Raw genomic sequence first — 27,319 nt, 5'->3', positions numbered from 1 at the left:
GCTTGGTAACAATGGGGAAGATAATGGCTGCCTGAGCAACGTCTCCGAGCAGGCGCTGGGCTAGAGGCGGGTCTCAACCAGCGACTCATCGGAGGCGGGCTTGAGAGCGGCGGTAGGGGAGGCGCGCAGGAGCCCCGGCGGCGGCGGCGGCGGCGGCGGCCGGACCGACCGAGTCGGATCCCGACACTAAAACCGAGTAAGTGAAGCTTTGGGAATCCTCTGAGAAATGGATGGAGAGCGAGAGGAAGACAGCGGAGCCGCGGTTACTGCGTTCTCTCAAAATGGCCTGAGTGGCGCATCGTGGCGGAGGCTCAGCGCCGCCTCCGGACCCCAGGCGCAGGTTGCTGCGGGGGGCTCCGTGGCGTAGTCGCCGCTGCCATTTTAGTTGGGTGTATGGCCGACAGGCTCTTTGAAGAAGGGGAAGGAGGTGGAAAGTACTTCCTCTCCGTGGTCGCTCGAGCCGCGGCCGGGGCCCTCCAGAACCTTAAGAATTTTGGGGAGGCGATTTTCGAGTGTTGGCTTCAGGCGTGAGAATCTTTGACCGTCTCAGGTTTTTCTCTCCTCGGTTCTCTGGAGACTTCCCTCGCGTCCTCCTCCCCCCCTCCCTTTTACATGGCGGGCTTGGGTTTAGGAAATGGGGGAAAAATCAGGCTGCTCTAAGTTAGATGCTGAGAACTCGTGGGCCTTTATATTTCCCAGGATTTGCAAAACCCCATTTTGAGCCCTTCTGCAGGGCACTATCAATTAGGCGCCCCCTGGGGCCACGATGACATCTTCCCTGAGGATCTGAGGCAAATGTGGTTTACTCCCTTGCTCGAATAACCCTGGCATATCCTTTGGCAGATATCACTGCAAGGATCCCCCCAAAAGGGAGGGAAAAGCCGTTGCGTGTTTGTTGTTTTTCCCTGGGTGAGGGTGGGAATTGGGCCAAATGATTTTGAAGTTAATTTCCGTTCAATCCGTGAGCAACCCAACCCCTCCCCCCTCAAAAAAATGCCTAAGGGTCTCGGCTTCTGCGGGCGGTACCTGCCACGTACGCCATAGCTTTAGTAACTAGTATTAACCGGTTGGGCTTCTGCTTCCTGAATACTCAGTCCCTTTTTCCCTTATGCTGATTAATTTCAAGATGGAGGAGACAGCCACGTTCCTTCCCTAGACAGTTTCACCATACTTATTCCACAGGTTAGTCCGGGATTCTGAGGACTAGCAGGCTTGTTATTTAGGTCATTCTTTAGTTTTGGGGCAAGAGGAAGCATTTATATCAGGTTGTCATCCACTGTTTGCAAGGCCCCAGAATAATTTTTTGCTGGAAATAAGGAACCCGCATTTCCTGAATCAGAATTAACCGCAGTGGCTTTGGATGATTGAAGGGAGGAAGAAATAGACATACTATTACTAATCATTTTTTTGATTCTTCTCCTTATTAAAGACAGAATACTTAGATCACCCCATCAGGTACATTATGTCCGTCCTGGATGATTTGAGAGCAGGCAGGCACAGTTACGCTCCCCCAAAATCGGTTTTCTAAGTTGTAAAGATAAAGTACCCAGGAAGACCAATCTAAATATTTTTTAGTTGGATTTTAGGATACTCTTACTGAAAAAATGTTTTTCTTTAGCCTAAGATGTCCTGATGATCTTTCATACTTTAGTTACTGCCTTAGGCTAGTGTAATGTGCCAAATAAGTTTTTGGAAGTAACTGAGAATCTGAAAATAATTACTGGTCTGATGAGAAAAGGCCTATTTTAAGTAACTTTATATTAAAAGGTAGATTGGCTCTTGGCCTTTAAAGGCTATCTTATGTACAACATATAAGATTTCTGGTTCCCTCTGACCTTCTCAGTCTCCCCAAATATCCTAATACTAATGTTGAGTTACGTTGGGTTGTGGTGAGTGTGTGTGTGTGTGTATGTGTGTGTATCTGTATCTAAAATATATAGGATATGTATTTTTTTAGGATGTGTCTGATTCAAAGAAAATGTCTATCTTATAAAAGAGGAAGAATAATGGATTCTTTTTTTTTCTAGAGCAGAGTGTGAAGAAAACTAAAATCCAGTTTATTGTATTACAATACTATGTCATAACAGTCAGGTAATTTATTTTTTGTTGCGTCTCCTGATGATTTATGTCTAGAATGCATGTTTAAAAATATTTATTCTGTTTTGCAGGCCCTGTAATTGGATGGGCTTATTTGATATATGTTAGTTGGTCTTGGGCATTCTTAATGATCAGAATGGGTGTTTTTCACTGGGAATTCAAAAGGTAGTGTTCCTGAGTAGCTGGAACCTCATTAGTGCTGTATCTGTCAATTTTTTTCCTTTAAAAAATAACGTTTGAAATTTACCAGTACCTGTATGGAACAGAAAAAACAATACAGAAATTTGCTGCCTTAAATTACTGTTGGAATGAGATGGGTATAAATAAATAGTGTTTAAATGTTTACTGAATAACAAAATGAATTATCGGTAGACTGTATTACAGGAATATAATCTCATTATTTTGTGTGACATTCGATTTTTTTCCTTCAAGGTCTAAAAAGTCATAAATGATATATAATACTGTAATTGGTATTAACTCCTTTCATCATCATTGTTAAGGTAGCCACATAATTTATTGCCCTAGCCAGGATGCTTTTAAGAGCAAAAGGGACATTATTAATAATGCATCCAGGTGCAAACCTGCATTGTCCCAGGCAAACTGCGATGGGTAGTTAGCCTAAATTCATAACTAATTTGTATTGAATACTTATGTGCTAGGTCCTGTGCTTCACATGCATCATTTTGTATTCCTTACAGCAAAGCTTCATGAGGATGTTACCTATTTTACAGAGGTAACTGAGACTCAAAGGAGAGATTAGGTAATTTGTCCTCAATTACATAGCTAATAAGTGGTAGAGCCCCCATTTTAACTCAGGTCTGTCTGATGCCAAAGTCACTAAACTTTTATGTCTTTAGACTTAATTGCTATCTAATTAGATTGGAAATGCAAAGAAAATTAAAGGTTGTAATTTTTAGAATCTATAGGTTATTTGCATCAAAAACTTTTGTTAAAGGAAATTTGCTTTATGAAGCAGGTGAGACTTATTTAGCAATTACACCCTCTTTTGGTCTGTCAAGGTTCCTGTTTCAGCTGTTACTGCTTGTGATAAAGTTTGATAAACTTAATTTAAAATCAGAAATGGCTTTAAGAAATAGCTTAATAATGAAGTCATATCTAGAAATGTAAGGCTGGTTGGATATATTTTCAGGTTAGTGAACATGTAGTGAGGCCTTAAATAATACAGTAGATCAAATGAGACATCTGCATTTATGGAATTATAATGTGTATATTACTTTTCCCAAAGCTCTAGCGGATTGGGAAATAGAGCAAACCACTCACCAACCTCCTGTTCCCTTGATTTACCGTAAAGTAGATAACAAATTAGAAAGTAAAAAGTCCTCTGTCAAACCCAGACCAATCAGGTGCTAGAATTTTGGGCCACTGACTAGGACTGGGACATGTTTTTCTTTTGTAAGTTTAATTCCTTAACATTTCTGTATAACACAGACATTTCCAAAACCTTATGGCCCATTGATTTTAAAAAGAATCCAGCTTACATGATCCTTTGACATTTTGATACCCAGTGTAAGAAAGCAATAACACTTCTGTGCCTATTTTTTCTTCGTTATTTTTTTTTTCCAACCTGGAATGTGGAAGTTTCCCAGATAATCAAACAGTTCATTTTAGATGTAAAATTCTTGACAATCTTGAACAATTTGGGAATATATTTGTGAACTTGTGGTTTTGCTCTTGAAATATATACTTGATATTTTTGCTGTAGATATTCTTGTATTTTAGTGCTTCAACCCAAGGTTTTAATTTCATTAGTCATAATATCACAGACATGTGGGAGACAAATATCTGTAGACAGTGCACGGTATGTATGTAGATTTGTGGACCTCTTGCAGTAATTTCACTACTACAGGTTGGGCTGCTATTACAGCGTTTGCATGGTGATGAACATGATACTTTCTGTGGGGGAGAGGAGATATTTGTGTTCAGTGTTTTCAGTTTTTTCTGGAATGAAAAATGGTCTCTTTCCTCTTGTTCTTCACTTGAGTGTATGAAGAAAGGATTTAACTCTTAATTACAATTTTCATTTTTTATTGACCAAAGTTCCTGTTAGTGTCAGTTACATCTAAGGTGACCATATAATTTATCCAAACTGGGACACTTAGGCATGAAAGAGGGCCATATTAATAATTATTACAGGAAAACAGTTGTAGACTGCTACTCTTCTGGATAAACCGGGGATATATGGTCACCTTTGTCACCATTTCTGTGTAGGAGCACTGGTTCAGGGATCACAGTTGTCAATGTGTTTGGTTCTGTAACACAATATTGTTTTCCTCAAACAATATAGCAGTCATTTGTATTTGTGTAGATAATATTTTCTTTTTTGGTCAAGTGATTTTAATTTTAAAAATTGACTTCACTCTTTTAAATAGTTCATTTTTGGTGGAAAACTTATTTCTTAAAAAGTAGTACTTTACCAGTTAACACCAAAATTGCCAGTAATCAGTGACTTACATTAATAACTTAAAAATAAACACATGAATCTTTTGGGTTTTTGAGTCAGTTTTTGACTTCTTGAAAATAATGAGAAGTCAGAATTGAGTTAGTGTGAATAAGACCAAATTCTAATTTAGTGGCATAGCTTGATAATAAAAGAGCATGAACTGGGTTGAACTGGGTAATTGAAGATTAAATTCACTGTCTAAAGTACTTGAGTGAATTGAAATGCCATTATAATGGTTTCTTTTTTTAACTAACTTGATCCTGTGAATTGGCAGCATTTGGCTTGGTCTCCATCCTTTGATTTGTTGACATTCTTAATATTCTTTCAGTTTAACTGTTTTAGAGGGTTGTTGTAAGTCAGAATTGTTTGTGAGCTGCAGACTTCCTGCCAAGAGATTAGACACATGCTGAATCCTTTTTTTCCTGCTGTCCTTTTCAAGTGGTAAAGATAGAAGAATATAAACCAGGCTAAGCTAACATTGCAATGCAGGTATTTTATAATCCCATTTTGCTCTAGTAGTATCAGCAGTGGTGGAGGCCTTAGTAGCATCCTCTGATAGGCCAGTAATGGAAATGATCAACAAATTGTTTGTGTGGTGAGCGGTACCGTGCAATAAGTAAAGGCAGTGAAACATAAACCCTGCCCTGTTTTTTAAAGAGGAATGCTTTAAAAAAAAAAAAGATAGTCATAAAAAGAGATAGAAGTGTATGAGTGAAATAGCACTAAGAAAAGCACAGCTTCTAAGCTTACATCCTAGTTATTCATGTTGTTTCTTAAGCTTTATTTTTCTGACTTAGTATTGTAATGTGATGCAGGTTATATCTTATTCATAGTCACAGATTCATAGAATTGGAAAGGTATCTTGTAGATAGCTTAATCCAGTACTCTAATATTGATGGAGATCCTGAGACACAAAAGGTTAAATAAATTGGCCAAATTTACACAGTTAGTTACTGTTACAGCCAACACTAGAACCTAGTATCCTCTCTTTTTCCATTTTCACAGAGCTGAATTCCACCCTGCTACTCATAGAATAAAAAAGCTATCTGGTAATCAACCTTTGATTTGTCTGCTACAAATGCTGTAAAATTTTAATGAAACATTCTATATAGGAAGAATTCCCAACACTTTTGTATATAACTACATATACGATGGTATTTTATTTTCATGACCTCAAATTCAGCAGTTCTGTGTGATTTGACCTTTTTTTGTTTAACTATATTATTTTTCATTTTGGTGATGGTATTATTGAGCTGACATTTTCGTTATTCACAAGGCTTGCATGTCATTAATTCTCATCTACTCTATGAGGTTCTTAATGAAGAAGCTCTGTTGCAAACAGAATAATGTTTGCCCTTCTCTTTTCAGCATGACATTTTTACATTGGTACCTATGATTTTTTTTAATTGGCATGTTGTGCTTTAGAACACTATCGAGTTTTGGAGCTTGTATGAACACATCCAAAAGGTGACGATGCTCAAGGTATAATACTTTAGTAGTTGGTTGATATTAGGTTACCTTGATTCCTCCTTCCCACCATACCTTTTTGTTTTTAAAAAGAGGTTATTTCTTCCAGACTTAATAGATGTGGCATATTTTAAAACTGATATTCACACAAGCATTTGAATTTCAGAATTCAGTTTTTTAAGTGTTGTTTTGTTGACCATATATTTTAGTGCCTTAAATCTTCTTAATTGATGCAGTATGTCCATTGAACATAGTATGCGTGTGCTTATACTTAGCACCAGGTCTTCTGACCCATTAGTACCGAACAGTATGTTTTAAGTAACTTTTTGCCTTAACATTATAACAAGATTACATTTTTTAAAGATTGGCGTACGTGGATTAGGAGAATTAAATGAAATACTTTTAGCAGTGGTTAGAAACATAGTAATCTGCATAACTTATATTAATATATGATAATGCCTATAGGAGAATTGGAGATCTCTAAAAATGCTTTAAAATTCTCAAGGTGAATAAAATCTGCTTTAAACTCCCTAGTTACAGAATAAATCTCAGGTTTGGTTTTCTTGCTGGCTTTTCCTCCCCGGAATTAAATTTACCTGACACAGTCATACATTTATTGACCAAATGAGTAGTTTTTGAAATGACTGGGCAAATTTTCTAATTTGGCTGCTTGTGTTCCAGGAATGGATTTGGATATATTGGCACACAGTACTCTGAAAGAAATAAGGTTAATAAAATATGTTATTTATCCGAGGGGCAACTCTATTTAAAACAAAAATACTAAAAGTTGACTTATTTAAAAATAAGCCCTGCTGGGTTCAGACTGCTTATAAAAGGTGTTTTGTCATTTTGGAAGTTTTCATACTGGAAATGAACATGGTCTAAAAAGCTCATAGTGAGGTTGAATACATTGGACATGCCTATTGGGACTGAAGGAATGTATTTATTTAAAGTATATAGTCTTGGCATATATTGGGAGGCAGTTGTCCATTTAGTGAAAAGTTGACTGGATTTGGAATCAGGAGGCCTGGATTTAATTACTGGCTCTTTCCACTTAGTAAGCACATGGCCTTTGGTAAATCACTTCCTCTGTCTGTGCTTCTGTTTTTTATCTGTAAAATAGATTTGGTGATTCCTACTTCATAGGATTGTTGTAAGGCTTCAATGAAATATAGGTGAAAGGGCTGTATGAATAGGGTGGTAGGTATTGCTTATAACTAGGAAGAGACCTAAGTGATTTAAGAACAATTACACATTTGTTCTCTTAATTGTTTTATTGGTAAGCTTTCCCTAGAAATATTTAAGTTTAAAAATGGCTGGGGCTTCCCTGGTGGCGCAGTGGTTGGGAATCTGCTTGCCAGTGCAGGGGACACGGGTTCGAGCCCTGGTCTGGGAAGATCCCACATGCCGCGGAGCAACTAGGCCCGTGAGCCACAATTACTGAGCCTGCGCGTCTGGAGCCTGTGCTCCGCAACAAGAGAGGCCGCGATAGTGAGAGGCGCGCGCAGCGCGATGAAGAGTGGCCCCCACTTGCCGCAACTAGAGAAAGCCCTGGCACAGAAATGAAGACCCAACACAGCCATAAATAAATAAATAAATAGATAGATAGATAGATAGATAGATAGCTGATGCTAAACGTATACTCAATCCAAAATTTCTGACTTGTGCACATGAATATTATAACTGAATATAAGGTAACTAAAAAGATTTAAAATCTTCTCATTTATGATGATAGAAGGAGCCTGAGGGAGGGGGACGGTGGGGATTCTTTTTTTCTCTTACCTAAGTTAAACTGGAAGTGTACCACAATGTTTTTCACCACAGAGTAGAGTCTAGAGACCCATTTTATTAACATAATTCTTCACTGATCTTTTCACACCAAAATGGAGAGAGATCTGTATTTCATCATTTGGACTGCAGTCTCCTGACATCTTTGGCATACTTTAACCTTTAAAATGTTAGTTTTCACTTCCAAACAATAGTGACATTACATCTGTCAGGGGCTGAACTGAACTTGTGGTTTAGAATTATTACATTTTTTTCATTTTTATACCACTTAGGTAGTGAAGGGACTGCTTAAAATGAGACCAGGTTCATTTGGGTGTATGTTAGTAAGATGATTTTACAAGGCATTTGAGGGCATTGCTTACATTCAGGATTTCCTTTTCTTTGAAGATGTATTGATAATTACTTCTAGTCCAGGGGACCTCGGCAGGTGTTACAGCCGTAACTCACCCCTTAAATGTCCATACAGGGTAGAGATGTCTTGCCAGTGCTGGAATCTCTTGACCACCACTCCCAACCTAGGGGAAATGCAGAATGAGGCAGAAAGAATGAAGGCTTTGGGCAAAAGTAGGGGAGCAAATTGGCTTTTTCTCTCCCTGTGCCCTAATCAACTACAAGAAACAAACTGCATTTTAAATGGAAACCTTTACCTTAGCAAAAACATTGTGTTCTGTTTAATGAAGCCTTGCCAGTTTGGTTGCAATTTTGAAATAAATGAGTGCGTTGCAGGGATGCCATGTGGGGAAAATATTTTCCTTTATTTTCTCTGGTGTAGGCAGGGGGAAAGGAGAGCAGCGTGTTATTATGGAAGTAATAGTAATTTGGATTTGTTCACATGTTGCTTTGTGAGTGTCTCGTTAAAATTTTGAATTAAAAAGTAAAATTAAACCAAAATAAAAATCCCTCTTGAATAGAATAAAGCAACCTCTAAACTCATCAGGTGGGAGCTATTTAGGATTTAACAGTCTCTAAAATCACAGTGTTGGGAGGGTTTTGAATGGAGGTATGATTTTTTTGTCTCTAGTTTCCATGTAGGAAATGTTAGAAATTCTAGAATGTCAAGAGTGAACTTGAAGATTGGTGAGTGTAGGAAAGAATCATCTATCCCATGTGTTTTTGTAGAGTATTCATTATTATTTTATTTTTGAAAAATGTAAAGGAGATGCATAAATAGTGGGTTTATAGAGCATAAACTATACACTTTAAAGCTCTTTCCATATGTGGGGTTTCTCTGTCTTACAAACAGATTCTTTAAAGCTGCACTGCCCAATATGGTAACCTCTAAGCACATGTGGCTACTGGACACTTGAAATGTTACTAATTAACTGGAACTGAACTTTTAAGTTGCTTTAATTTTAATTAAGCTAAATAAACTGAAGCAGTGTAAAATTTTTCCATTAAACACAACTTTGTTGTTTCATTAGGACTACATTTCACTTTAATGAAGATTTAGCATCCAACTTGAGATGTGCTGTAAGTGTAAATTACACACCAGATTTCTGAGACTTAGAATTTTAAAAAAGAATATAAAACATCTCACTAATTTTTATATTGATAACATGTTGAAATGATGATATTTTGGTTATGTTGGGTAAATAAGATATTAATAAAATTAATATTTCAAAAATATAAAGACCATGTAAGGCAGGAAGTGACACTAGTGGTACAGACAAATGCTGTGTGCAGAGATGGATGAAAAAATTGATAGCTGAGATAGTAATAGCTTCTTAGGTGGTAAGATTTCATTAAACCTTGAGGCGTGAGGGAAATGGGGAAAGACTAAGCGGGGGCTGAAGGAACAGCATTAGTAGAAGTGTGAAGGTAGTAAAGCACAAAGTGTGTTGGAGGGAGGGGATGGGGCAATATAAGTGGATTGGTCTTACCAAGAAAATGTTATAACAAAATTGTGCCACTGGGAATATGTGGCTTAGTATGACCCTAGGCCCAGAATAGAAAACCAAGGGACTATCCATCCTTAATGACATTTTAGTCCAAACGGTCTTTTGAAATCAGTCTGTTCAAACTCCCACCTAATAAGGACAAACTCCCACCTAATATCTAGCCTCTGCTTGAATATTTCCAGAGATTGGTAATAGCTTGCTTCAAGAGACTGGTTACATCTCCACTTTTAGACAATCTTATTTGTTAGACTATTAAAAGACAGAATTATCTGCTTCCATATTTCTTCAATTCTTGGCCCTAGTTTGACCCTATGGTTCTGCTCTCTTTCATGTTATAACTCCAAATATTTGAAGACGGTAATCATGTCCATTTTTAGTCTTGTCTTCAGGCTAGACATCTCCAAGTAATTCAACCATTTCTTTTCTTTTTTTTTTTAATTTATTTTCTTTGGCTGTGTCAGGTCTTAGTTGCAGCACGCAGGGTCTTCGTCACAGCGTGCAGGATCTTCCTTGTGGTGCGGGCTCTTCGTTGTGGCATGCGGGTTCCAGAGCACGTGGGCTTTGTAGTTTGCAGCACGTGGGCTCTCTTGCTGAGGCACGCGAGCTCAGTAGTCATGGCATGTGGGCTTAGTTGCCCTGCGGCATGTGGGATCTTAGTTCCCTGGCCAGGGATTGAACCCACTTTCCCTGCATTGGAAGGCGGATTCTTTACCACTGGACCACCAGGGAAGTCCCTCAACCGTTTCTTTTATGGTATTCCCTGGCTTCTCACCATCTTGGTCACTCTAGATACTTTCTTGTGTTTGTCAACGTCCTTTTGGAGGTATTTTAAATGTTTCAAATACTCCACATATAGTCTGAAGAGCAAGTTGCATTGGCACTGTTACCTACTTTTATCTGAACACTATGGCCTGGGAAAACAACATGTGACTCTTAGGTTTCTTAGCAGCCAGGTCAAACGGTCTTTTTATTGAGCTTTTGTTGACTAAAAACTTCAGGTCTTCATGTGAACTCACCAAGACAGGTTTTTTCCCCCTATTCTGTACTCTTTTTTTTTTTAATTTATTTATTTTTGGCTGTGTTGGGTCTTTGTTGCTGCATGCAGTCTTTCTCTAGTTGTGGCGAATGGGGCAGGGGGCTACTCTTCGTTGCGGTGCGTGGGCTTCTCATTGCGGTGGCTTCTCTTCTGGAGCACGGGCTCTAGGCGCACGGGCTTCAGTAGTTGCATCACGCGGGCTCAGTAGTTGTGGCACACGGGCTTAGTTGCCCTGCGGCATGTGGGATCTTCCCGGACCAGGGATTGAACCTGTGTCCCCTGCATTGGCAGGCGGATTCTTAACCACTGCGCCACCAGGGAAGCCCCCCCTATTCTGTACTCTTACTATGGATTACTTCAGCTTGCTGACCCTTAAAGTGTTTAAGGTAGCACATTTATCATCATTTTGTTGATTTCAGCTCATCTTCACAGCCCGGAGAATTCAGAATATTTTTTATCATATACATCTTCATTACTAACTCCCAGCTTTGAGTTGTCTGTAGATTTGTTTAGCATTTCGACATGGTTCTTTTAAAAATGCTAAAAACAGGGCTGTTTGCAGGTTAACATTGCTCCATAATCTTTGAGAGTGGTATTTAACAACTGTGAATCTGTTAAATTATTGTCATCAAGCTCCTTGCTACTCAGACTGATCAGCAGCATCAGCATCACTTGGAGGCTTATTTAAAATGCACGCTCTCAGGCCTCATCCCCAACCTACTGAATCAGAATCTGTATTTTTACAAGATTTCCATATGATTTGTTTGTATGCTGAAGTTTGAGAAGCACTGATCTAGTCCACATTTCTCCATAACGATAGGATGCAAAACCTTTTCAGACTCTGTACAGAAACCAAGCTAGACTAGTCGGCAGTATTATCCTGATGCCCCTATCAAAGAGTTTCTCAACCCTGACTGCACAATGGAATTACCTGTGGAATTTTTAAAATATCACTGTCTGGTTCGCCCCAGAGAAAGCTCCCCAGGTGATTTTAATGTGAGAATCTTGTAAAGCAAGTTGTATGTGAAAGAAAACTATGTAAAGCAAATGAGGTTAATTTGGCAGTGAATTCCACTTCTGGTGAACATATTTCTTCTACGTGTTTGCAATATATCTGATAGTCTATTGCAGAATCTCCCCCTAGGTTTCTCGTCAGATTTTTCTGTGCTATAGCTTATAGACGTCACTTTCTTTGAAGATTACATCATCTAGCATCTCTCCTGTTCTCTGTGATTTCTCAGAGATTATCATTGGAAATATTGCAGTTTTGGCTCTTGATTCTCTCTGAGAAATTTGGTTTTTTCCACTAGTTCCAGTTGGAAGATGATTCTCCGTGTTGAATAAAATAGAAGTTGAGTGCCTCTACCTACCATCTTCTGTTAATATACCAACCCCCTCACATGCTTAGTACAAGACTCCATTCTTCTTTCAGATTTTGTTTTTCAAAGCCATTTTAAAAAATCTTTCCCATACTTTTGAAAGTTTCTGTTCCTGGTGGGCTTTAACCTCCCTGGCACTATTCTTAAGACTTTGTGCCATTCTTGTAACAGTCCTTGGTGTGTGAGTTTTCTGTTATCTTTGTTTGGTTCATGTCCTTCAAATGTCAGAACTTATCAGATGTTTTTGCCTTCTTTGAAAGCTTTACATTTTTAAAGCCTTTCAGCCTTACTGAGTTGTATTTTTTTTTGAATTTTATTTTTTTATACAGCAGGTTCTTATTAGTTATCCATTTTATACATATTACTGTATATATATCAATCCCAATCTCCCAGTTCATCACACCACCACCACCCCCTGGCCACTTTCCCCCCTTGGTGTCCATACGTTTGTTCTCTGCATCTGTGTCTCTATTTCTGCCCTGCAAACCGGTTCATCCTGTACCATTTTTCTATGTTCCACATATATGCATTAATATACGATATTTGTTTTTCTCTTTCTGATTTCGCTCTGTGTGACAGTCTCTAGATCCATTCACGTCTCTACAAATGACCCAATTTCGTTCCTTTTTAGGGCTGAGTAATGTTGCATTGTATATATGTACCACATTTTCTTTATCCATTCGTCTGTCGATGGGCATTTAGGTTGCTTCCATGACCTGGCTATTGTAAATGGTGCTGCAGTGAACATTGGGGTGCATGTATCTTTTAGAATTACAGTTTTTGCTGGGTATATGCCCAATAGTGGGATTGTTGGGTCATATGGTAATACTATTTTTAGCTTTTTAAGGAACCTCCATACTGTTCTCCATAGTGGCTGTATCAATTTACATTCCCACCAACAGTGCAAGAGAGTTCCCTTTTCTCCACACCCTCTCCAACATTTGTTGTTTGTAGATTTTCTGATGATGCCTATTCTAACTGGTGTGAGGTGATACCTCATTGTAGTTTTGGCTTGCATTTCTCTAATAATTAGTGATGTTGAGCAGCTTTTCATGTGCTTCTTGGCCATCTGTATATCTTCCTTGGAGAAATGTCTATTTAGGTCTTCTCCCCTTTTTTTATAATCTTTTTTTTTTTTGGCTGTGTTTTGGGTCTTCGTTTCTGTGCGAGGGCTTTCTCCCGTTGCGGCGAGCAGGGGCCACTCTTCATCGCAGTGCGCGGGCCTCTCACTATCGCGGCCTCTCGTTGTGGAGCACGGGCTCCAGACGCGCAGGCTCAGTAGTAGTTGTGGCTCACGGAGCCAGTTGCTCCGCGGCATGTGGGATCTTCCCAGACCAGGGCTCGAACCCATGTCCCCTGCATTGGCAGGCAGACTCTCAACCACTGTGCCACCAGGGAAGCCCCTCTCCCCTTTTTTTGATTGGGTTGTTTGTTTCTTTAATATTGAGCTGCATGAGCTGTTTATGTATTTTGGAGATTAACCCTTTGTCCGTTGATTCGTTGGCAAATATTTTCCCCTATTCTGAGGGTTGTCTTTTCATCTTGTTTGTAGTTTGCTGTGCAAAAGGTTTTAAGTTTCATTAGGTCCCATTTGGTTGTTTTTGTTTTTATTTCCATTTCTCTAGGAGGTGGGTCAATAAAGATCTTGCTGTGATTTATGTCAGAGTGTTCTTCCTGTTTTCCTCTAAGAGTTTTATAGTGTCCGGTCTTACACTTAGGTCTCTAATCCATTTTGAGTTTATTTTTGTGTATGGTGTTAAGGAGTGTTCTAATATCATTCTTTTACATGTAGCTGTCCAGTTTTCCCAGCACCGCTTATTGAAGAGGCTGTCTTTTCTCCATTGTATATCCTTGCCTCCTTTGTCATAGATTAGTTGATCATAGGTGCGTGGGTTTTTCTCTGGTCTTTCTATTCTGTTCCATTGATCCATATTTCTGTTTTTGTGCCAGTACCATATTGTCTTGATTACTGAAGCTTTGTAGTATAGTCTGAAGTCAGGGAGTCTGATTCCCCCAGCTCCGTTTTTTTCCCTCAAGACTGCTTTGGTTATTCAGGGTCTCTTGTGTCTGCATACAAATTTTAAGATTTTTTGTTCTAGTTCTGTGAAAAATGCCATGGGTAGTTTGATAGGGATTGCATTGAATCTGTAGATTGCTTTGGGTAGTATAGTCATTTTCACAATGTTGTTTCTTCCAATCCAAGAACATGGTATATCTCTCCATCTGTTTGTATCATCTTTAATTTCTTTCATCAGTGTCTTATAGTTTTCTGCATTCAGGTCTTTTGTCTCCTTAGGTAAGTTTATTCCTAGGTATTTTATTCTTTTTGTTGCAGTGGTAAATGGGAGTGTTTCCTTAATTTCTCTTTCAGATTTTTCATTATCAGTGTACAGGAATGCAAGAGATTTCTGTGCGTTAACTTTGTATCCTGCCACTTTACCAAATTCATTGATTAGCTCTAGTAGTTTTCTGGTGGCATCTTGAGGATTCTCTATGTATCGTATCACGTCATCTGCAAACAGTGACAGTTTTACTTCTTCTTTTCCAATTTGTATTCATTTTATTTCTTCTTCTTCTCTGATTGCCGTGGCTAGGACTTCCAAAACTATGTTGAATAATAGCGGTGAGAGTGGACATCCTTGTCTTGTTCCTGACCTTAGAGGAAATGCTTTCAGTTTTTCATCATTGAGGATGATGTTTGCTGTGGGTTTGTCATATATGGCCTTTATTATGTTGAGGTAGGTTCCCTCTATGCCCACTTTCTGGAGAGTTTTTATCATAAATGGGTGTTGAATTTTGTCAAAAGCTTTTTCTGCATCTATTGAGATGATCATATGGTTTTTATTCTTCAGTTTGTTAATATGGTGTATCACATTGATTTGCATATATTGAAGAATCCTTGCATCCCTGTGATAAATCCCACTTGATCATGGTGTATGATCCTTTTATTGTGTTGTTGGGTTCTGTTTGCTAGTATTTTGTTGAGGATTTTTGCATCTATATTCATCAGTGATATTGGTCTATAATTTTTCTGTTTTGTAGTATCTGTGTCTGGTTTTGGTATCAGGGTGATGGTGGCCCCATAGAATGAGTTTGGGAGTGTTCCTTCCTCTGCAATTTTTTGCAAGAGTTTGAGAAGGATGGGTGTTAGCTCTTCTCTAAATGTTTCATAGAATTCACCTGTGAAGCCATCTGGTCCTGGACTTTTGTTTGTTGGAAGGTTTTTAATCACAGTTTCAATTTCGTTACTTGTGATTGGTCTGTTCATATTTTCTATTTCTTCCTGGTTCAGTCTTGGAAGGTTATATCTTTCTGAGAACTTGTTCATTTCTTCCAGGTTGTCCATTTTATTGGCATAGAGTTGCTTGTAGTAGTCTCTTAGGTTGCTTTGTATTTCTGCGGTATCTGTTGTAACTTCTCCTTTTTCATTTCTAATTTTATTGATTTGAGTCCTCTCCCTCTTTTTCTTGATGAGTCTGGCTAATGCTTTATCAATTTTGTTTATCTTCTCAAAGAACCAGTTTTTAGTTTTATTGATCTTTGCTGTTGTTTTCTTTGTTTCTGTTTCATTTATTTTTGCTCTGATCTTTATGATTTCTTTCCTTCTACTAACTTTGGGTTTTGTTTGTTCTTCTTCCTCTCGTTCCTTTAGGTGTAAGGTTAGATTGTTTATTTGAGATTTTTCTTGTTTCTTGAGGTAGGCTTGTATTGCTATAAACTTCCCTCTTAGAATTGCTTTTGCTGCATCCCATAGGTTTTGGATCATCGTGTTTTCATTGTCATTTGTCTCTAGGTATTTTTTGATTTCCTCTTTGGTAGCTTCAGTGAGCTCTTGGTTATTTAGTAACGTATTGTTTAGCCTCCATGTATTTGTGTTTTTTACGTATTTTTCCCTGTAATTGATTTCTAATCTCATAGCGTTGTGGTCAGAAAAGATGCTTGATATGATTTCAATTTTCTTAAATTTACTGAGGCTTGATTTGTGACCCTAGATGTGGTCTATCCTGGGGAATGTTCCGTGTGCACTTGAGAAGAAAGTGTTGTAATCTCCTGTTTTTGGATGGAATGTCCTATAAATGTTAATTTAATCTATCTCGTCTGTTGTGTCATTTAGACCTTGTGTATCCTTATTAATTTTCTGTTTGGATGATCTGTCCATTGGTGTAGGTGAGGTGTTAAAATCCCTCACTATTACTGTGTTACTGTCGATTTCCTCTTTTATAGCTGTTAGCAGTTGCCTTATGTATTGAGGTGCTCCTATTTCGGGTGCATATATATTTATAATTGTTATATATTCTTCTTGGATTGATCCCTTGATCATTATGTAGTGTCCTTCCTTGTCTCTTGTAGCATTCTTCATTTTAAAGTCTATTTTATCTGATATGAGTATTGCTACTCCAGCTTTCTTTTGATTTCCAGTTGCATGGGATATCTTTTTCCCTCCCCTCACTTTCAGTCTGTATATGTCCCAGGTCTGAAGTGTGTCTCTTGTAGACAGCATATATATGGGTCTTGTTTTTGTATCCATTCAGTGGGCCTGTGTCTTTTGGTTGGAGCATTTAATCCATTCACATTTAAGGTAATTATCGATATGTTATCCCTCCCTCCTCTTTTTTCACTGACTTGAGTCTTTCCTTGACCTCCCAGGCTAAGCTTATAGCTTCTTTCTCTGTTTAGGAGGTTGGACTAGACCTCTAATGACCCTTCCTACCCGGAGATGCTATGCTCTTTAGTGTCTTTTGTGTGTGTGTGCTGAAAACAGCTTCATTGACTCAGGCATCCTTAATCACTGTGCTCCTGGGATCTGGCTCCATTTTCTTAACTGTTATGGGTTTGTTTTTGTAGGTCCTTTTCTTCTCATGTGTTTCCCACTTAGAGAAGTTCCTTTAGCACTTGTTGTAGAGCTGGTTTGGTAGTGCTGAATTCTCTTAGCTTTTGTTTGTCTGTAAAGCTTTTGATTTCTCCATCGAATCTGAATGAGATCCTTGCTGGGTAGAGTAATCTTGGTTGTAGGTTCTTCCCTTTCATCACATTAAATATATCATGCCACTCCCTTGAGGCTTGTAGAGTTTCTGCTGAGAAAGCAGCTGTTAACCTTATGGAAGTTCCCTTGTATGTTTTTTGTCATTTTTCCTTTGTTGCTTTTAATAATTTTTCTTTGTCTTTAATTTTTGTCAGTTTGATTACTATGTGTCTCGGCATGTTTCTCCTTGTGTTTATCCTGCCTGGGACTCTTTGCGGTTCCTGGACTTGGGTGGCTATTTCCTGTCCCATGTTAGGGAAGTTTCCGACTGTAATCTCTTTAAATATTTTCTCAGGTCCTTTCTCTCTCTCTTCTCCTTCTGGGACCCTATAATGTGAATGTTCTTGTGTTTAATGTTGTCCCAGAGGTCTGTTAGGCTGTCTTCATTTCTTGTCATTCTTTTTTCTTTATTCTGTTCCACACCAGTGAATTCCACCATTCTGTCTTCCAGGTCACTTATCCATTCTTTTGCCTCAGTTATTCTGCTATTGATTCCTTCTAGTGTGTTTTTCATTTCAGTTATTGTATTGTTCATCTCTGTTTGTTTGTTCTTTAATTCTTCTAGGTGTTTGTTCTTTAATTCTTCTGGGTCTTTTTTAAGCATTTCTTGCATCTTCTCGTTCTTTGCCTCCATTCTTTTTCTGAGGTCCTGGATCATCTTCACTATCATTATTCTGAATTCTTTTTCTGGAAGGTTATGTCCACTTCTTTTAATTGTTTTTCTGGGGTTTTATCTTGTTCCTTCATCTGGTACATAGCCCTCTGCCTTTTCATCCTGTCTATCTTTCTGTGAATGTGTTTTTTGTTCCACAGGCTGCAGGATTGTAATTCTTTTTGCTTCTGCTCCTGAGTTGTATTTTTTATAAATTATTTTCAGGACTATTTATTGATCCTTCACAAGTGGACTTTGTCATGTTGTTAGTGTTCAGAATATTAACTGCTTAATGTTAGCCAAATGTGGTTTTCTTTGGTTTGAGAAATTATGGCTGAACTTTTTCCTTTGTGCTTTTCTGTATTTTTAAAAATTAGCTGTGTGCTATTACCAATACTAAGTTGTTACTTAGGTACATATGGGACATTTTGGCTTCCTTTTGTTTGTTTCTTTGATTGCCTGGCCCATATAACTTTTATGAGTGTTTTATTTAAGCTCTTGACTTCTAGTCTTCTTAAAGTTTCAAGTTATTATGAAAACAGTATCTTTCAGAAATTTATATAGTTTATTCTTTTTTTTTTTTTTAAAGATTTATTTATTTTTTTATTGATTGATTGATTGCTATGTTGGGTCTTCGTTTCTGTGCGAGGGCTTTCTCTAGTTGCGGCGAGTAGGGGCCACTCTTCATCGCGGTGCGCGGGCCTCTCACTATCGCGGCCTCTCTTGTTGCGGAGCACAGGCTCCAGATGCGCAGGCTCAGTAGTTGTGGCTCACGGGCCTAGTTGCTCCGTGGCATGTGGGATCTTCCCAGACCAGGGCTCGAACCTGTGTCCCCTGCATTAGCAGGCAGATTCTCAACCACTGCGCCACCAGGGAAGCCCTATATAGTTTATTCTTACCAAAAGTAAGGAATCTTAGTTATGAGGTTAGGAAACTCCAAAAAATATTGCGTCTCCCTCTCCTTCTTTGACATATTTATCTTATTTGTTTAAACAATGATAGAGTAGTTCTAAAAATAATGATCTAAGAGAGACAATGGGGAGAGCTAAGTGTGCCCATGTACAGCCTAAAATTTGTTTAGACTCATCAGACAGGTAGAGAGGCTTCTTTGTTTTTATATCTGAAAGATGGTTTGTTTTTATTTTTCTCTAGTATTGACTTGTAAACATCCAGATACTTCATATGTTGTGTGTGGGATTAAATCCTAGTACCAATATAGATTACCTCTTTTCTACAGATCATATTTTCATATGTTTATGGAATTAACTTTTATTTTGTCAATGTGAACTTCAATAAGGTCAATCTGAGGTTGGAAGGAAAAGAATTAGAGAATGAAATTTTTTGTTTGGATTCTTCTCTTAGTTTAGATTGTTTACTACCATTGTTTTTTCATTAGAGTGGTTAATGGGTGTGTGGAGGTCTGCCAATATAATAATTATCTAAGGCTGTACAAGTAGTGAATGACAATTAAGAGGTTTTGGCTAAATAGACACGTGAAAGGATGCTCAATATCACTAATCATTAGAGAAATGCAAATCAAAACTACAATGAGGTATCACCTCACGCTACTCAGAATGGCCATCATCAAAAAATCTACAAACAATAAATGCTGGAGAGGGTGTGGAGAAAAGGGAACCCTCTTGCACTGTTGGTGGGAATGTAAATTGATACAGCCACTATGGAGAACAGTATGGAGGTTCCTTAAAAAACTAAAAATAGAACTACCATACGACCCAGCAATCCCACTGCTGGGCATATACCCTGAGAAAACCATAATTCAAAAAGAGTCATGTACCATAATGTTCACTGCAGCTCTATTTACAGTAGCCAGGACATAGAAGCAACCTAAGTGTCCATCAAGAGATGAATGGATAAAGAAGATGTGGCACATATATACAATGGAATATTACTCAGCCATAAAAAGAAATGAAATTGAGTTATATGTAGTGAGGTGGATGGACCTAGAGTCTGTCATACAGAGTGAAGTAAGTCAGAAAGAGAAAAACAAATACCGTATGCTAACACATATATATGGAATCTAAAAAAAACCAAAATTGTTCTGAAGAGTCTAGGGGCAGGACAGGAATAGAGACACAGACGTAGAGAATGGACTTGAGGACACTGGGAGGGGGAAGGGTAAGCTGGGACGAAGTGAGAGAGTGGCATGGATATATATACACTACCAAATGTAAAATAGATAGCTAGTGGGAAGCAGCCGCATAGCACAGGCAGATCAGCTCTGTGCTTTGTGTCCGCCTAGAGGGGTGGGATAGGGAGTGTGGGAGGGAGATGCAAGAGGGAGGGGATATGGGGATATATGTATACATATAGCTGATTCACTTTGTTATACAGCAGAAACTAACACACCATTGTATAACAATTATACTCCAATTAAGATGTTAAAAAAAAAAAAAGTTTTGGCTAGTTTCATGTACTATCCCAGAGCAGGGGTTGGCAAACTTTCTGTAGAAGTCCAGATAGTAAATTTTTTTCACTTTGCTAATCAAAATTGAGTATATTACATAGTTATTTATTTAAAAACAGAGAAACCAAATTTCCACAAAGTTTTTCTTGATAAAACTCACAATGTAATAATAATTGAGTACAGTGTTTTGTAATATAGGTCTACTAATGAGAAGAATGGTATTCTTTTGCTGGCGGAGGGGTAACATTTTGCTTAATTGGTTCTAAACATACTCCTTTTCAAAATCATTTGCAGACGTTCATTTAGTGTTTTCTGACTTGAAGTGAGATTTTACATATTTCATCTTTGAAAATGTCTATTCACACATATAGGTAGCTCTTGCTCTCTAATCAGTACACAAGCATAGAATTTTAATGAAGTATATTCACCCCTTAGAAGGCGTTTATCGAATTTTTCATTAGATTCTTCTCTAGATATTTACTTTTTAGCAAGCATATCATTAGACTGCAGAGTCATCACTTTCAATTGAAGGCTAGGTGGAAGCTCCTCAGTTACACAGTTAAGTGGATTTTGAAACAAGGAAATTTCCTTTGTACTTGCATTGAGGTCCAAAAAACACTTCTGGAATTGTAGTTTGTGCTTAGAAAATATATCTGCTACAATTTCTATAGGAATGGAGCTCTCATTTCTTTGATAGCACAAGAAGTGCATAAAGCAGCTTGACATTGTGATTCCATTGTTAGTTATTGTTGAAATGACTTTACTGTAGTATAAGATTTACATATTATAAGCACTGTAATTTTAGGTTGAGTTCATTCAGAAACATTATGAAGTCTTCAGAAAAAGCTAATTTCCCAAGCCATTCCTTGTTTGGTAATAGTAACTGAGAGTAGTTCCTTTCATTCAGAAACAAATCTAATCTTGGACCTGGGTACAACAAATCACAGTAAAACTTTACCAGTGCTAAGCCATCAAAATGAGCACCTGGTAGAGCAAGTCAGGATATTCAGCTTCTATTTCTGACAAAAATTCATGGAACTCACTATGTTTAAGTCCACTGTAGTGAAGTTCACCGTTGACATTACTGGTTCAATAATGATAGATACAAATATTTTTTACAAACTACCTGTAACTGCTATATAATGAATAACCATAGACTTTAAACACCTTACATTTTCGTAGGCATTGTAAATTTGTCCAAGTAGGTCTACACTTTTTTTTTAACCACTGTTTCAGTTGTAACACATCTTAGCAGATTCCACTTCATGTTGTGCTGAATTAGTGTTTCTCAGCTTCTTTGAAAATATTATCACCTGTAGTTGTTCCATGCGAACTCTTCATAGAGGCCACTTCTGTAGTTACTTCAAACTCCTCAAATAATCAATGCTTGACTCCTTGAATAAACAGCTGAATAGTATCAGTTATATTTGTCAGCTTATCAAGAACCAAGGAAAACCACTCGAAATCATTTGCTGCCTTGTTTTTCACTTGATTATTGACATATCCCAGTGTCCTCAACTTTCTGAGCAACTGTTCTCATCAAAAGGCTAATAATCTTAAACAAGTTTATTTTCTGTGGACACGTTTCTTTAGCTTCTGCAGTCAAACACAGTTTAACTAACACATCATCGACAAATGGCTTTGCTTGCTTAGCCAACAAATGAGCCACTTGGAAACTTACTCTGGTTGAAGCCTCATTTTTTATTTTTGTGAGGAAATATTTTGTGATGAGATACTTTGTTGTAAATTTTTTAATTTTTCAGACTGTAGCTTTCCTGTGAATTGGGAATATTGTGATGAGTGCTTAGTCTGATAATATTAATGTATATTTTATTTTAGCACAGTTTTAGCGCTGTTGCATTATAAATATTACCTTTGCCATCTAATAACAAAATAATCCATATTCCACTGCACCTTTAGGCATTTGAAGTCCATTTTCTCTTCATTTAATATGATGAGTGTGCATTGGTAATTTAAAAAATGTCACAGTGTGGTGATAAGCATGGCACTTGAAATGCTGTCAAGTTATAATTGCATCACTGCAACTTACAGTGCACAGATCGCCAATGCAAAGTAGTGAGAGTGCCATATACAGTCTTGGTCACAACTACTCAGCTCTGCCATTATAGCATGAAGCAGCCATAGAAAATATGTAAGTGAATGTGTATGGCTGTATTCCAGTAAAACTTGAACACTGAAATTTGGATTTCATATAATTTTCACACATCACAGAATATTCTCTTAAAAAAACATTTAAAGGTGTAAAAATCATTCTTAGATCTCAAGGAGAAAAAAATAGGCACCAGGGCTAAATTTGGCCCATGGGCCATAGTTTGCCAACCCCTGACCTAGTCTTTTCGTAGTATAACAGTGCTTTTCAGGAGTTTTTCTGTTACGAAATTTCATTCATATGAGGTCTTAAAATCCACGTCTGGACCTGCATTCTGGATTTTCGCATAACTAAAACTGTTCTATAGAATACATACTGACTTCTGTTTTCAAGATTGATCTCCTTTCTCCTTTTAGATAATTTTCCACTTGTTCATCAAGATGGAAAGCTCAGATTCTAACGATAAAGGAAGCGGTGATCAGTCTGCAGCACAGCGCAGAAGTCAGATGGACCGATTGGATCGGGAAGAAGCTTTCTATCAATTTGTAAATAACCTCAGTGAAGAAGATTATAGGCTTATGAGGGATAACAATTTGCTAGGCACCCCAGGTATGCAATGTGTAGTTTAAGGATTTATATATGTAAATTGCTGGTCTTAAAAAAAAAAAGGAAACCTGTATCTTAAAAAAATGTTTCTTTAGCCATTATGAAGTATGATTTCAATACAAGGGATGTAGAGTGACATTAACTGCTGTACTTATTACATGATTTTGTTCACTCATATTTGGAATTATCCTATGTCAGGTTTTTTAGTTAGGAATTATATTGTGAATTTATAATGAGCTAAATTCAAGAGAGTGGACCTGAACAATCTTTTTGTTATTTATCTTTATATAACTTACTAGACATTAGTAGTCTTGAGGAGCTAATGGGAACTTCAGTTCTTAGGACAGACTTACTCTGTCATAATCAACCAGAGCTAGCCTTGGGTAAAATAGTCAATTATTCAGAACTTTGTACTTGGTTATTCTCCTTTGCTTGATTAGGTCCCATTTGATTCTAGTTAAAATTCATTATCTCCCTTCCTCCTTGTTTCTCTTTAATTCTATTCACCTTTGAGTGATTCCTTAAATTTTAAAAGGTAAGGTGTTAGTTAGCATGGCTCTTATAAGAGGGAGTGCATTTTGAGGCAACAGTACCAGATTTGAGTCAGAATGCCAAAGTTGGCATTCTCGCCCTGCCATATATTAATTAATACGTCAGTCTCTCACTCAGTCTGAGTTTCATTGTTTTAAAATGCAAATAATATCTGCCTCCCAGAGTTGCAGTTTTAAACAATGAGATACTGTATGCAAAAGCATTTTGTAAACTGGAAAGAAATGTGAATAAATATAAGTTGTAATGTCATGCTCTCAAATAGGTGAATTTTACCCAGGTTTCCTACTCACTCTCTGGTTGTCATCTCAGGTGGATAAGTCACTGTTTTTTATTCATAATTTGGCAAACATTTTAAACTATTTTAGGTGAAAGTACTGAGGAAGAGTTGCTGAGAAGACTACAACAAATTAAAGAGGGCCCACCACCACAAAACTCAGATGAAAATAGAGGTAAATTTTGCTTGGGGGTCGGGGGAGGGGTGGAGGATGGAATGGATAAGGAGCTTCCTAATGATAAATGTCAGCCAAAGATAATCTAGCAATGGCACAAATTAATTTGGTGCTAAGTAACTGCTCATAAAAACAACTGGCATTTTCTTGATATTTGGTGAGAATGTTAACTTTTTTTTTTCTGCTTCACCTTTGGGTTTTTTGTGTTAATTGGAACATAGTGAGGAATGGCCTATTTTAAATGTGATTTTTTTTTCTTGATTTTCCACCTCCATTGAAATTTCCCCCTACCTACTGTATTATTCCTTCCTTATAAACATGAGTTCCTCACCAGCAGAAAGACATGTTGCATTCTCTAATCTGATGGTTCTCAATGGGGTATAATTTTGCCCCCTAGGGGACATTGGCAATGCCTGGAGACATTTTCGGTTGTCATGACTGGGGGTTTGCTATTGGTATCTAGTGGGTGGAGGTCAGGGATGCTGCTAAACATCCTAAAATGCACAGCACAGCCCCCACAACAAAGAATTATCTGGCTCAAAATATAAATAGTCCCACTGTTGAGAAATCTTGCTCTTACCTCGGGTCTGGTGTTTCTCCCTCAATGTGAAATAGGGAATTTGACTAACATAAGAAGCCATGATAACAGTTAGGTTCTCGAATGTGCCATTATATGTACTGTGCTAGGTTCAGACTATTTACTTGGTCTGATCTCCAATTTCATGTTAATTTAAAATCTTGGTAACGTGAAGAAGTATTCAAATACTTTTAAGCCTGTAAATCTTGTTTATATTTTTGCAGTGACTAAAGCAGTCTTGTATTTTTAAATGTCCCATATTATCAAAGGCACTTAAGTCAAGAGCCTAAAGAAATGTAGACTAATGAAAATTTGACAAAAAAATGTAATTTGAACTAAAATATTAGCCCTGTACCTTAACTGGTGTTTACCTTGTTTGATTACATTAGTGTTGACAGTGGACTGAAAAAATGTTGTCATCTGACAGTCCGCAGTGGAATGTTAGGCTCTGTATATGATGAAGTGCTAAAAATAGAGTTCTTCCCAATTCCCTTTTTTTAAAAAAAAATTCCCTAAATTTCTCTACGATTAGCTTGCTCTTTTAAAATGGAATTGAAACTTTCCTGCTTTTACTGCAAATCAATGCAGTATGGTTTACAAAAATCTGTAAATGTGAAATCTGTTTAGAATCTTTGTTCTTTTTTTCTAATATGAAGTTTCTGAGTACTCTTACATGATTTCCTAATTTTAATAGTTCCTTTTTCTTCCTCTCTCCCCTCCCTTTTTTAAAAACAGGTGGAGACTCTTCAGATGATGTGTCTAATGGTGACTCTATAATAGACTGGCTTAACTCCGTCAGACAAACTGGAAATACGACAAGAAGTGGGCAAAGAGGAAACCAATCTTGGAGAGCAGTGAGCCGGACTAATCCAAACAGCGGTGATTTCAGATTCAGTTTAGAGATCAATGTTAACCGTAATAATGGGAGCCAAAATCCAGAGAATGAAAATGAGCTATCTGCAAGACGTTCTAGTGGAGAAAGTATGGACAACAACAGCCAAAGGCAAGTGGAAAATCCACGATCTGAATCAACATCTGCAAGGCCACCCAGATCAGAACGAAATTCAACTGAATCATTAACAGGAGAAGCCCCACCTACCAGAGGTCAGAGAAGGGCAAGAAGTAGGAGCCCAGACCATCGGAGAACCCGAGCAAGAGCTGAAAGAAGTAGATCACCTCTGCATCCAATGAGTGAAATTCCACGAAGATCTCATCATAGTATCTCATCTCAGACTTTTGAGCATCCTTTAGTAAATGAGACTGAGGGAAGTTCTAGAACCCGGCACCACGTGACATTGAGACAGCAAATAAGTGGACCTGACTTGCTAAGTAGAGGTCTCTTTGCAGCTTCTGGAACCAGAAATGCCTCACAAGGAGCAGGGTCTTCAGATACAACTGGCAATGGTGAATCTACAGGATCAGGCCAGAGACCTCCAACCATAGTCCTTGATCTTCAAGTAAGAAGAGTTCGTCCTGGAGAATATCGGCAGAGAGATAGCATAGCTAGCAGAACTCGGTCAAGGTCTCAGACGCCAAACAACACCGTCACTTACGAAAGTGAACGAGGAGGTTTTAGGCGTACGTTTTCACGTTCTGAGCGAGCAGGTGTGAGAACCTATGTCAGTACCATCAGAATTCCAATTCGTAGAATCTTAAATACTGGTTTAAGTGAGACTACATCTGTTGCAATTCAGACCATGTTAAGGCAGATAATGACAGGTTTTGGTGAGTTAAGCTACTTTATGTACAGTGATAGTGATTCAGAGCCTAGTGGCTCAGTCTCGAGTCGAAATATGGAAAGGTCAGAGTCACGGAATGGAAGAGGGGGTTCTGGTGGTAGTAGCAGTTCTGGTTCGAGTTCCAGTTCAAGTTCCAGTTCTAGTTCCAGTTCTAGTTCCAGTTCCAGTCCTAGTTCCAGTTCCAGTGGTGAGAGTTCAGAGACTAGCTCAGAGGTATTTGAAGGCAGTAATGAAGGAAGCTCATCATCAGGCTCATCAGGTGCCAGGCGAGAGGGTCGACACAGGGCCCCAGTAACATTTGATGAAAGTGGCTCTTTGCCCTTCCTTAGTCTGGCTCAGTTTTTCCTCTTAAATGAGGATGATGATGACCAACCTAGAGGACTCACCAAAGAACAGATTGACAACTTGGCAATGAGAAGTTTTGGTGAAAACGATGCATTAAAAACCTGTAGTGTTTGCATTACAGAATACACAGAAGGCAACAAACTTCGTAAACTACCGTGTTCCCATGAGTACCATGTCCACTGCATCGATCGCTGGTTATCTGAGAATTCTACTTGTCCTATATGTCGCAGAGCAGTCTTAGCTTCAGGTAACAGAGAAAGCATTGTGTGATTAAGGTCTGAACTCTCAGCTATGTAGCTGGTATAGTGATGGGCAAACAGGAATCACTTGCTTTATGTCCACTTTTTGAGTGGTGCTTAAATGTAAAGTAGCAACCTGAATTGAGTCATTGCTTTCTGAATGAATCATTGTCCTTTCTCTAATTTCTGTTCCAGAATAAAAGGAAATATTTAAAAAGCAACGTTTTAGGACATAAAAATCTGATTTCAGTATCAGTAATTGTTATTACTGATGATTTATCATATATAGTTGTCAGTTTCTCCTTTGTTATCTTAAAAGATCTGTCTTAGCAATGGCTCTTATCTGTTTCACGTTGATCTTTAAAGTTTCCTATGCCATAGGAAAGAGGGGCGAAGGAAATTCCCAGTTTAGACTAAGTTACAGTACATGTTTCCTAAGTGATTGCTTAAAGCTATACTGTTCCCAGTTATTAGTT

The 27,319-nt window shown here is 38.0% G+C and overlaps 1 protein-coding gene across 1 annotated transcript; it reads left to right on the top strand.

Annotated features, from left to right (window-relative positions):
* On the top strand, positions 1–27,067 carry RLIM (ring finger protein, LIM domain interacting). Its single transcript, XM_061178309.1, has 4 exons — positions 1–196; positions 22,753–22,945; positions 23,860–23,943; positions 25,256–27,067. The coding sequence occupies exons 2-4, from the start codon at positions 22,777–22,779 to the stop codon at positions 26,872–26,874; spliced, it is 1,872 nt and encodes a 623-aa protein (XP_061034292.1). The 5' UTR covers positions 1–196; positions 22,753–22,776; the 3' UTR covers positions 26,875–27,067.
* Positions 27,068–27,319: the final 252 nt, after the last annotated feature.

This window comes from Eubalaena glacialis, chromosome X, assembly GCF_028564815.1.
Source record: "Eubalaena glacialis isolate mEubGla1 chromosome X, mEubGla1.1.hap2.+ XY, whole genome shotgun sequence".
NCBI classification, from domain to species: Eukaryota; Metazoa; Chordata; class Mammalia; order Artiodactyla; family Balaenidae; genus Eubalaena; species Eubalaena glacialis.
This window is presented reverse-complemented; position numbering and strand designations above follow the sequence as displayed.